The sequence below is a fragment of the Cucumis melo genome, chromosome 2 (genome assembly GCF_025177605.1).
Source record: "Cucumis melo cultivar AY chromosome 2, USDA_Cmelo_AY_1.0, whole genome shotgun sequence".
Classification (NCBI taxonomy): domain Eukaryota; kingdom Viridiplantae; phylum Streptophyta; class Magnoliopsida; order Cucurbitales; family Cucurbitaceae; genus Cucumis; species Cucumis melo.
This window is the reverse complement of record NC_066858.1, coordinates 17,237,500-17,250,005: the sequence shown is the minus strand read 5'-3', so window position 1 is coordinate 17,250,005 and position 12,506 is coordinate 17,237,500. Positions and strand designations below refer to the sequence as shown.

The following is a 12,506-nucleotide window of genomic DNA, read 5'->3' as shown; positions in this document are numbered from 1 at the left end:
CAGCATCGCCTTTAATGGCGGAAATGGACAGAGGGAGGATATGGGTCCTCTCAACAAAAAATAAAATAAAAAGATCTAAACGGTTGAGGAAAGCAAACCATTCATTAACACACATTGCCTTTTCCCTTTCCCTTTCCCTTTCCCTTTCCCTTCTCTTTTGTTTTCTTTTCAAATATCTCTGCAAGCAACCATGACTATCCCTCATTTAATAGGACGGTTTCTAATTCATTGTATTTTTAGATTACACTTATCGATGTCTCTTCCACCACAAAATTAGAGCTACCATATGCCTTTCACATTATTGCGTATTCATTTGGATTGTTATAGATTCAAAAACCTACAACTCATAATCACCCTTGTTATAAACTATTGATGAATTATAAGCAAATTGGAAATTCTTTTGTTCACTAGATGGTGTGATTGCCATAGGAACAGAGAAATAATTTTATTATTTTAAGATAAAAGTTGTTCTTATATGACGTGACACTCCTCTTGAGTACTAAACACATTAGGCAAATAATAAAAATGAACACTTGCAAAAAAAAAAAAAGGCACAAGTTATAATAATTAAGTCCATACCACATATATTTACGTACACATTTATTATTTGCAAAAATGACAAAACAAAGGCTTGCCTACATATACAAGATGTAAAATAATAGAAATTCTCTCATTACTGATATACATTTGATATACCTAATACACATGATACTCTTGAATACACTTGGTACATTTGATACTTCTTAATACCTTTTGAACCTTTGATACACTTGAGACACTTTATACTCTTTGATACACACGATATCTTTTGATATACTCGAAACGTCTTGATACACCTAATACTCCTTATTACACTTGAGATTCTTCTTGATACACTTGATACCCTATGCACCTTGACACACTTAATTAGTTTGATACACTTAATTAAATGCTTCACTGATAAGGTTGATACACTTGGTGCATTGGATAAACTTGTTATGCTTTGCTAGTATAGTTAACCAATTTGAAACGTTTGATAACATGATGTGATTGATACACTTAATGTATTGTTCACTGATTGATACACTTGATTGATTTAAACACATTTGATATACTTGAAGTCCTTCTGATACACTATTGATATGCACTTATAAACTTGATTGATATACTTGATTCTGATTCACTTTGCTGATGTGCTAATATACTAATATACTTTACTAATATGTTATTGTTGATATACTTGATAATGATATAGACCGAGTTATATCATTTATATACTTAATAATGAACTAGTTTATACAATTGATACAAAATTCATTTTATACTTAGCCATAACTACATGAACTGTAAATATTTTGAGAAAATGAAAATAACGTAATACATATATCAACCAACTAATATATATAATATAAATACATAACATTGATATACAAAACTGACATACATAGTTAAACCAAAACAAAATCAACGTAAAAAAATAAAACAAAATAATTTGAAATCAGATTCAACTTCAAAATTTGCATAGAATAAAGCAGAGAACAATCACATATGAATTAAAATTCATCATATCAACAACCACTATATATCAGATTGAATTAATGTACCGCTGATATCTTAAAATCAAAATGTAATACAATAGAAAAGAAAAGGATTTTTGGATGCCTAATAGCAGTATATCCACTTCCAAACAAGGAAAAAGAAAAGCAAAACTATGAATAAAACTTAAAAAATCATTCAAATTGTTGAAACATCAAAAAAATTGAACTCATAAAACCATGCGGGCGAAATAGAAATCAATAATAACGAAGGACGAAATTAAAATCAACAATTCATCTTCATATGAGTTTCGAACTATTTGACAAAATATTCACAAATGAAGACGTCTTTATCGATTTTGAAAACCAATTGAAATCTATCGATGAGAAAGAACGAGGAAGAGAAAATTAAAGAGAACGTAAAAGAAAGGATGACTAGGGTTTAAAAAAGGTGGGAGAAGAAATAACTCGAAGGGTAGTTTAGAAATAGTAACATATTTAAAATGGAAAATATTTTGAAAAATGAGAATTTTGTCATATTTGCAAAATTCCAAAACCACGTGTCATATTTGTTATATACTATTCTCAAAAAGCAACCTGCTATCATTTTCTAAATAAAAATGAAAAGAAAAACTTAATTAAGTGTATTTTAATATTTTTTAAGAATTGCAAATATAACAAAATTCATTAATAATAAAATATTGTCAACGACTCAGATAAGTGATAAAGGCTATCATTAATAGACTTTAATCAATAGATTTAAATTGTGTTATATACATATAAACCATCTTTTCATTATTCTAATATTTGAGACCCGATGCTCTCTTTGTCATTATCTCTAAATAATAATCTCCCCAACTTAGATTCCTTCAAAATATCAAATAACAAATTCAATATATTTCAACATTTTAATCTTTATCATTTATCTCATACTCATTTCACTAAAAAAGAAGGCCTAAAGTCAGTAGAATTTATTTTCATTTGTATTTTTAAGAAGAATTATGGTAATAATAAAACTATTAAAAATATCTATAAAATATAATAAAATTGCAAACTAATAAAACTATGATCCATATATGAAATTTTTCTATATATTATAAATATTTTAGTTCATCTTGTTATACACTAAAATGTGCAATTTCATCATAGATAATACCTAAAATAACTGTAGGAGAAGAATCAACTTCTCGCAAATTCCCCATGAGGTATTATTGTCCATCCAAGCTCCCTTCTCCTTTAGCGTTATTGAAGGGACAGAGACGTTGATGACTTTTCTGTTCATGTAAATGAAAGATTAGTTATTATATTTAATTCATCCAGTCTGAACTGCAGAAAATCTTACCAAGATTGGCGAAGAAATCGGTGGATATTGATTTTTTCTCCACCAGATGCTATGATCATACAACAAAATACAAAATACAAAATACAAAATAAGAAACATCACAGGTTTCTAATCGATACAATATTTCACCATTTCAACGGCTTTTAAGCATCAATTACATTACAAGCTTACAATATTACATAAAGAATAACCGAAAAAAAAAAAGGATTTCTATCACTAACTTCATCCAAAGTGGTATGCTTTTAATTTAACGATTTTGATTTCTCATGGCCTAATCTTCAAATTTCCTTGAACTCTACACTGCCTGCAGAAAAGTACACCATCAAATTACAATGTTGGAAGAATTATTAGAGAAGTCTTAACTTACATAAACACAAAATTTAGGAATTCTATAATTTACCTGGGCAGGAGATAGCTCAGGAACATCAACTAACCTTTCCATCATTTGCAGTTGATCATAAGGAGCAATCTACAAATTAAATGAGGTTTATATTAGAACTAAACATAGTTGATTTTTTTTCTTTCCTTCCTAATCCTCAACCAGGGTGGTAACTTTTAGCAGGCTACATATTTGAAATGATTTGATTTGTTCTTAATTTGAACCAAAATTAATTTTTGCTAGATAGACGCAAGAATAGTAAAATACAAAAACAATAGGAGTTTTATGACATGTTTGGGAGTGATAAACTGTTAAAATCACTTCTTTCGATCATTCAAAATCAATTTTAATAATATAAAAATTGTGTTCAAAAGAGTAAAATTAAACATCGAATTTATTTTGAGTGATTAAAGATGAGTTTTGAGGTGATTTCGAACATGAAAAAATGATTTTAACAATTTCAAAATCATTGTCTACTCAATGTGTCTTTGTCCTGTTTTTCTTAGTTGTTCTTTCTTTGTTAACATTTTTGTTATTGCATGATCTTCACCGGCCAGTAGGAGGGGCGTGGAGTCGGAAAGTGTCAGCAGAAAGAAAAAGAAAACTTAGAATTTTCCAAAGCACAAATCATACTTAGACAGCAATTACTCTAGCTATACCTGTCCCCAGATTTTAAAATGGTTGGTTTGGAAGCGAGTCAATATCCTTCGCATTTATTTGTGACATCAGTGTTAGGTATATGTTATAATGTGGTAGAGATCTTTTTCTTTGTGTTTTTCCCACTTGAAGATAGAGATAAGGTTAGTTATTGCGCTGACTTCTCTCTTTGATATTTGCATATTAAATTGTCAAATTTCCAATATAGAAAAGCCCAATTTTGTTTGCTCATCCTACCCTCCGGTATTTTTTTCTTTTGAGTGAATCCATATTTTTTACCCAAGGAAAAAGAAAAAGATCCCCTCCTCAAATAACAATTTCCAAATCCAATCTTTGCTAACCTGGTTAAATCCGTCGGGCCAGGTAATTGTCACAGCATAGTTTCCCATGGGCTTGATTTCCTCAGGTTGTATATCCTCCGGAATATCAGCGTATTGCAGTTTTTGCTCACCTGTCCATTCATCCTGTTTCGGGGGAAAAAATAAAACTTGGAAGTCTTAGGGCTTAAAATCTTAATCATGACATTAATCAACTATAAAGAAGACTGATTAATGTTCTCTTCCCATAAGAAACATATCGTTTTCTGTGATAGATTGAATTAAATGATCAAGTAATGCCAATAAAAAAAGTGTTAAGTAATCTAATAGAAACTTGAAAGTTTAGGCTGCCATTTATTTATTGCTATTTCAACCAAAGTCTCAATCACTAGAATCCTCTTCTCACCTAGATGTGACGAGCCATAACAATCATGGCTATGGAGGAGCTGGGTTTAATAGCTTTATTGCAATTCAAAATTTTCTACCCCTTTATATGTGTACTAGTCAGCTGATATACTGTGACAAGCATGAAACTGAGTCGCTATCCCCCGTCTCTTTCTTTTTTCTTTTTCACCACCCCATTCTATTCTATCCTTCTTATAAGTTATAAAAACCGTTTCTTTCAAATATCGACAAAAAAGCAAAAAGAAAAAAAAACTTCTTTAAAAAAAATTGATGAGAAACTTTTAGTAAAATGTTAGGTCACTTGAGAGAAACTGATCATAATAATAATAAAAAAATCATTTTACAATTAATTGAAAAAAAGTGTATTCTATCAAAGAAAGAAAATGAAATACAACGAATAATATAATAGGCATCAATACAGAAAAACTAGTGTGCATTGACCATGATCCAAACAGATCACTCGTTACTCCCTTTTCCTCTTATAACAAATCTTATCTCATGACATTGTTACGGACAACAACGACCTTCCTTTTCTGTACTATAACAGTATGATATTGTTCACTTTAGGTATAAGCCCACATGACTTTGATCAAGTTTCACCTAAAATGCCTCACTTATATACTTCTAATTTTTCTCATTTTTAGTCAACGTGAGACTCTAGTGTGCATTGACCATGATCCAAACAGATCACTCGTTACTCCCTTTTGCTCTTATAACAAATCTTATCCCATGATATTGTTACGGACAACAGCGACCTTCCATTTCTATACTATAACAGTATGATATTGTTCACTTTAGGTATAAAGCCCACATGACTTTAATCAAGTTTCACCTAAAATGCCTCACTTGTATACTTCTAATCTTTCTCATTTTCAGTCAACGTGAGATTCTAGTGGCATATGCAATAATCTCTTCTCGAATAAAGTTCCATCGAGCCTCTCCTCAATGGCACACCACCGGTTTGATAAAGCTCAATCAAGAATCTCCACCATGACTACATCTTCCAAGGCTCATCATTTCTTTGTTTGGCACCAAGGATTCTATCAACATGACGAAGTCAAAGACATGACTGTAATAGCACTTGATAAGGACTATAACAACCCTCTACATATTTACACAATGGTATGACATGTTCCACTTTTAACATAGTTCACATAGTCTTGTTTTTAGTTTTACCCAAAAACCTCGTACCAATAAATATGTTGTCTCCCACTTTGGTATATATGATTTTTCCATTGTCTAGCAAATGTGAGACTTTTGTTGCCCTTTCCAACGTAAATGACATTTTATTTATTATTATTTTGGGCTTTAAACACAACTTTTCATTGATATAATAAAAAGTATGCTCAAAATACAAGCATACCTAATATTTTGTAAAGCATAACTCTCCGTCTAGCCTCTAACAGACACTTTACCCCTAATTTTCCCTAGTTGTTCCTCATGTACCTGTGTGTGATGTGAGACATATCATAATAATACACAACTTTTGAAGGAAATTATTCTTGTTTCACGTCTTTGAGCATGAAGAAAATATACTTCAACATTTTTAAGAGTAGTAAAATGAAATGAATTTAATTATTTCTTCGATGACTTCATTATTCAACTTGTGCAATTATTATTATTTTTTAATTTGTTAATGTCTAGCCAACTCAGACACCTAAATTATCTCAGGGAACAGGACACCTATCTATGACATTTAGGTTCTAAAAAAACTCATAGTTTGTAGAAATATTAAATACTAAGTAGATTGTTATCCTAGACTGAACTCATTCCCTCTAAGCCCTTCATTAAATCCATGACCCCTTTTACCCTAAGATAACTCACATAATTTAGCTTGAGCTATTAAATTTTAATATCTAAACAAATAATAAATATGTATGAAGAAAAATCCTGTTAATGTGCTGAAAAAAGTTGGCCAGCCATATAAAAGTATCTAGCTTCACTGACACTAGCTATTGCTCACTAATAAGAGCAGCTTGTCATTACACGCATGCCATTCCACCAAAAGATAATTAAGAGGTTTCGAGTGGCAGTTAGCATAACATTACTAAAGCATCTTATTGTCCTTTGAGATACCATACGATTGGATAATGTAGGAATGCAAAAGGCTGCATTTAGTCAATAAATTATACTCGAAGGAATAAACTACAATCAATTAGACCAGTGAACATACCACACTCTGGGCAGAGCGGTCATTTCGCCTCACGGTTGCAGGATGCAAAAGGAACTCTTCATCAGAATCAGGTACCTTCACCCTGATTGCTCGGATCGTTCTATCATACGTAACAGCTGTTGATACTGGCATTTAGAGAATTATAATGAAAATTAGCATCCATTTGAACCATGAACTAAAATCGTTCTTAAGAAAATTTAGGCAAACTTTAGGGTAATACCAACACAATTGTTTGAAGGTGAAAACAGAATACCTTGTTGCCGGATCTTGGCACACTGTTGCACCACGCAGACCCCAAGATCCTGAAATGTCTTTGCGACTTCACCTTGAGGATCAGCCACCGCTTCAGGTATCCCACTATCTCCTGATGCTGATAGCTGTCCATATTAAAGAACAAATTTTGAAGCGATTAAAAAAATTGGGCCAGAATACACTCATCAATGTCGTCAAGGGAACTTCATCAGACTTACTGTTGGTCGAATGGGAAGATCAAACAAGTGAGGAATTCCAAACTGCTGGACAACCTGCAGTTGATACACTACTTCTTAGCTAAAGTTGAATAAAGTTTTTCTATCTTCAAAACAGTTCTCAAGAATGCTACGTGCCTGAGAACCTGAACCTCTGCCAAACGGATAATAACGTTTTCCATCAGCATCAAAATGGCACATGTTCTCGACCACGGCAACACAGGGCACCTAGAGTAAGAGCGGTATCTTGAAGTTAGATTATGTCTGATCATAAGAACTTTCTATCAGTTAGTTCATAGATTCCCTAATAAGCAAAATTTACACAACGACAAATAATTAAATTTTCATCAGAAGTCTCAAACCTTAAGTTTTGAAAACATGCGAACTCCTTTAGCTACGTCAATGAATGCTAATTTTTGAGGCGTGGTTACAATAACAGCAGCAGTTAATGGGACCACCTGAAAATGTTTCTCTATCAGATCACCAAGAGCAAACAATGTCAACTAGGCTTCAGATGTAGAAAGGTCAGCAGAGATTCGCTGGTTAGAAAGGCCATCTACAGTAATTTAAATATACACCAAAAGATAACCATGGAAAATAAAGCAACAAAAATACCAAGGAAGAAATTATATTGTAAAGAAGTAGAGTAAAAAACCCAATACATCAAAGAAAGGGAAACCACAATATCAATGAACTCTGATATTCAGTTAAAGAAAATTTAACGTAAAATTAGAAAGAAACCTGACAAAGAGTGAGTTGAATGTCACCGGTTCCAGGGGGCATGTCAATAATTAGGTAATCCAACTCACCCCTACATTATTTACAGCTGATTAGGATTAGAAAATGGTTGACTATCCTTACACTGATAATAGGTAACCACTCTTGCTATTAGGACAAGGTAAAAAATCAAATTCTTGTGTTCATATCATAATTAGGGAAAATACCAGCAGGATAAAATAAACGAAAGCTCCTAAGGCCTCGTAAACAAAGAGAAATTTGGTAGCTATACCATTCTTCCTTTCTAGTTATGGAAACATGGAATACATCGATAATTACATTTTAAATAGGTAAGCTGTATTTTAAATGTGCCCACTGGATCAGTTTACAAAATTTGATATTTAAGGTCCAATCAGATCATCCTCTTTTTCTGGTGATGCAAGGACGAAGAAACTGATTAAAACCTTCAATACAGTAAACTGGTATATGAAATGTAACAACTGGCTTAGTCTAAAATATTACACGTTGCTGTGGAACCATATAACGATTAAATTAAAGCTAAGAAAAAGTACGACTTTAACACTTCATAAGTTTGTACATTTGAAAATTGTATCTTTAATCAGAACTTTCAAACATATACTTGTCCGGCCATGAGAGGAAATATGCAGAACATTTCGTTTATTTTTTAACTTGAAACTACTCTTGATTTGTTTCTTTCTTCATTAGTTTTGGAACCATTTGTTTGAGTTTGATACATGCATAATAAATATGATTTCATTACTAATGTATTCCTGATTTCTAATTTGTTTACCAAGGGCACAAACCATTCAGCAGTAGTCAGTAGCTGACTAATGACACCAGAAACCATTGGACCTCGCATTATGGCACGACCCTGTCCTGCAAATCCAAAAGATACCAACTTGACTCCCAAGTATTCAGTTGGAAGAATGGTTCTCGTCTCTGGATTCTGTAGAAATTTTATACATCCGTAATCTATCATCACTTTCTAAGAAAATTTTGATTGAAATGTCGAAAAGTTACCATTTCTAGCAGTCTGTTTTCAGGAGAAACCATAGTGGGCAAACTTGGTCCATAAACATCAGCATCAAAAATACCAACTCTAGCACCCATACCAGCCAAAGTATACGCCAGATTTACAGCTACAGTTGATTTCCCTACACCACCCTGCATTAAACGTTATCCATCTACTTTAACAAGAAAGAAGAAGAGAACACACAGAATTTGCTGATGCAAAAAAGAACACCAAATCAGTAGCAATTTTTTATGGTAGTATTTCATAATGTTTATGATAGGCCCCAAATTACACAAGCGCTTACATGTAAGTGCGTCAGAAAGAGTGAGGGCGTGTGAGAGAAGAGTTAACATGATTTCAGATGACCATAGTATTTTGTTAGTTAGGACACGAGGGCCACGGAGGTGGGGGTATATACCTGCGGATTGTCTGTTGGGGGGGAGTGTCTTTTTTTGGCTGTGTTTTGTATGGATATTCTTTTTGAAGATTGGGAGAGGTGGGGCTCACAAATCTTCCCTTGTTTCCTTGTTATCTTGGTTATAAATAAAATTGTCGGGCAGAGCCTATCAATTTACACAAATATAACAAGAGAGAATTTAAAGAAATCATGCAACAAACTCTTTTCCAGCAAAGAAGTCAATCTTAGAAGTAAATGATCTACGCATTGGACAGAGATTCATATCAAGTTGAGTTGAAAATGGATGAAAATGAGTAGCCTACCTTGCAACTAGAAACTGCCACAATGCTTGAGATTCTCTGCAAACCAGGTGGAAGTTCGCCAGCATAAATAGGCTTTGCTGGTTGTGCTGACATTGTCACTTTCACATTTTTAACCCAAGGAAGTGCTGCTACTTCCTCATTTGCCCTCTGTTCAAACTGTCATGTAATGTACGCAACCTTTAATTATGTTATTCGAGCAATAAACAAAAATACCCAGTTCAAACTGTCATGCAATGTATGTTTCTTAAGAGAACTGTGGAAGAAACTTATCTGAAGTTAACAAAAACAAATGCCAACTAATGAAATTACTGTAGCACATGTACAGAGAAAAATCATGGAAAGAACCATGTAGGATGACAAAACTCAGTTCCATTTCTAAGAAACTCGTGGTTAAAAACAAAAACTCTACCCTTCCAAACATATGTCAGTTCTTGTTCAAACAACATGATTGGATCATTTACCATGTCCTTGACTGGACATGCTGGTGTAGTGAGCTCTAACCGGAAAGAAACCTGTGATCCAACAAAATCATCTAGTTTAATTAACAATAAGAAGACATAACAGGAAAAAACTGTCAGTTTTATACTCTCAATAAACCTCTCCTAAAGCCTCATCAATTTGGAGATCTTTCACGAAACCACATGAGACAATATCTGTTCCAAAATCTGGATCGATAATTTGTGACAAGGCTTTTAATACATCAGTCTCAGCCGTCTCAGTGGACATTACAGAAGCACCGGCTACAATTTACAGAAAACAGAAGATATAATTTGGTTATAATATGATTGATGAAACAAATATTTCATGAGAAGGTTAATATTGGATATAACGATAACAAGGACAAATTGGTTTTAAAGCAATGCTCTGATGCCATACACTTGTAACAACTTGATTGTCTGATGACTGGTGTGACAAATTTTTTGCTTAGCTAACATACAAATATGAGATCTTTTGGGATATAAGCATGGATATTGGTTGGTGCACAGCTGATAAGCTGGACTTCATATAGTACGAAAGGCAGACTTCTTTTGCTGAGTCTATAATCGCATGTATTGTATGCGTCCCGATCTTACTCGTTCCTCAACAAATTTAGAGTATAAGCTTTCTTTGAATCTTGATACATTTTGCTCGTCCAAAAGTGCAAAGTGATGGCATGGTTTCCTTATCTTAGCTTAAATTTCCCATTAAATATTGACAACTTGATGAATGAATCAATATTATCTTTTATATACATTCTTTTATTATTTATCTCTTCAAACTTGCATAATTTGCCTGTACAAAAATAACTCAAAATGTAAGGCACCAATTATCATCACAAATCTCAATGATTCAATCCCCCACCTTGTTTGAACTCAACCAAAAAAAGTCTTCCATGATTCTTTTACCTTTTAAAATATGTCAATCTTTATTTTCCCTTAATTCAATGTGGGCATATTTAACACTGGTTCCGAAGCAATGAAAGAATGAAGTTTTAAAAGAAATTCTCTACTTGGAAGCTTTGATTCACAACTTTTACATTCGTGCACTAGAAGTTATGAAGTTTCTAAAAATCTAATCACTGTATATTTTGTATACACATCAGCATACGAGTAAACAAGGACGACCATATTACAAAACTTAAAACAACAGCATTCAACGAAGCAAACATTCAGAGATCTCAGTATGCATTCCATTCATAATACAATAAGTTATCATGAACAACTGAAATATATTAAACAAGAAATCGTAAAGATAAGCAAATAATGTCAACTCTTTTTTCTTATACTACTCGAACGTACCACACCTAATTTACTATTCTAATAAAAATATGCTCCTCACCTATAATGCAATTCCACCGCGCAAAACAAAATAGCAACTTATCAAATTTCTTGTCTCCAGACTCCAATACAACAACAAAAAATCCAAATTCATTCAAGTAGGAATTCACGATCTGGCTAAAGATTAGCAAGGCTCAACAAACCTCTCTACCCATGATAAATGAAGGTTTCGCAGTTCTAAAATTGGATTTAACAAACAGAGAAGCAATAAAGTGAAAAGTTACCTTCAGTAGAAGCAGCATTTCTAGTGAATGAACTGGGAATGAAGTTTCCACGTAATAGGGAAAGCGACCTATCAATTCTTTGGTTGTAAACCAAAGACTTAAAAGCCGAGAGAAGCAGAACATTATCTGAGAAATAGAATAGTAAATTGAGAAACTAAGAAGAGTATTCATCATAAGGAACTGAATATAAGGAGAAAAAGGGATTGAAACATACCTGGTTTTGATTGAGCTTTGATAATATTGAGTGAGAGACATGGCGATGATGGAGTGTGAAGAAGCATTTTTAGAGCGAATGGAAGCGGAAAGCCGTTTCAGTGTGGGTGAGAGAGACGATCCTGAGTGAACTTTAGCTTCTCAACTTCCTGCTCTTGCGGTTGCCATGTAATCTTATTCCTAATCCATTAGAATTCCGTGCAACGACGACGTTTCATTGTTTTGCAAATCTTAACTTTGTTTATTTATTTATTCTTTGCGAATTTGTGATCATGTTCTCGAGTCTCGTCTTTTCAAGATTACCGATTGCAGTTGTTCCACGTGTACCTATGACAAATTTTTTTTTTTTTTTTTTTTTTTAATTTTCATTGCAATATTTTCTTAATTATCGATAAATGTGATAACAAAAAATAGAATGGTAATGGGTGGCAAAATAAATTGGTCCATCTGGTAGTGAAGTTCTCAAGCGATTTTTCTCGTGTAGTGACTTGGTCAACTTTTTCATGAAGTTGTATTCGTCAACTTCCA

The 12,506-nt window shown here is 33.0% G+C and overlaps 1 protein-coding gene across 1 annotated transcript; it reads right to left on the bottom strand.

Moving 5' to 3' along the window:
* Positions 1-2,861: 2,861 nt before the first annotated feature.
* Positions 2,862-12,192, bottom strand: LOC103501536 (fe-S cluster assembly factor HCF101, chloroplastic). The gene is made up of 16 exons (XM_008465138.3): positions 11,980-12,192; positions 11,766-11,891; positions 10,322-10,464; positions 10,186-10,236; positions 9,725-9,880; positions 9,013-9,156; positions 8,796-8,938; positions 7,996-8,065; positions 7,617-7,712; positions 7,393-7,482; positions 7,258-7,311; positions 7,041-7,164; positions 6,788-6,912; positions 4,234-4,356; positions 3,257-3,325; positions 2,862-3,160 (listed from the first exon to the last, which is right to left on the bottom strand). The coding sequence occupies exons 1-16, from the start codon at positions 12,044-12,046 to the stop codon at positions 3,152-3,154; spliced, it is 1,590 nt and encodes a 529-aa protein (XP_008463360.1). The 5' UTR covers positions 12,047-12,192; the 3' UTR covers positions 2,862-3,151.
* Positions 12,193-12,506: the final 314 nt, after the last annotated feature.

Excerpts from the sequence above, each read along its gene's own strand:
- LOC103501536 (XM_008465138.3), bottom strand. The coding sequence starts at position 12,046 with ATGCTTCTTCACACTCCATCATCGCCATGTCTCTCACTCAATATTATC. Across the intron at positions 9,157-9,724 it reads TGGCAGTTTCTAGTTGCAAG|GGTGGTGTAGGGAAATCAAC; the intron begins GTAGGCTACTCA and ends CGTTTAATGCAG. Across the intron at positions 3,326-4,233 it reads GGCCCGACGGATTTAACCAG|ATTGCTCCTTATGATCAACT; the intron begins GTTAGCAAAGAT and ends TTTAATTTGTAG.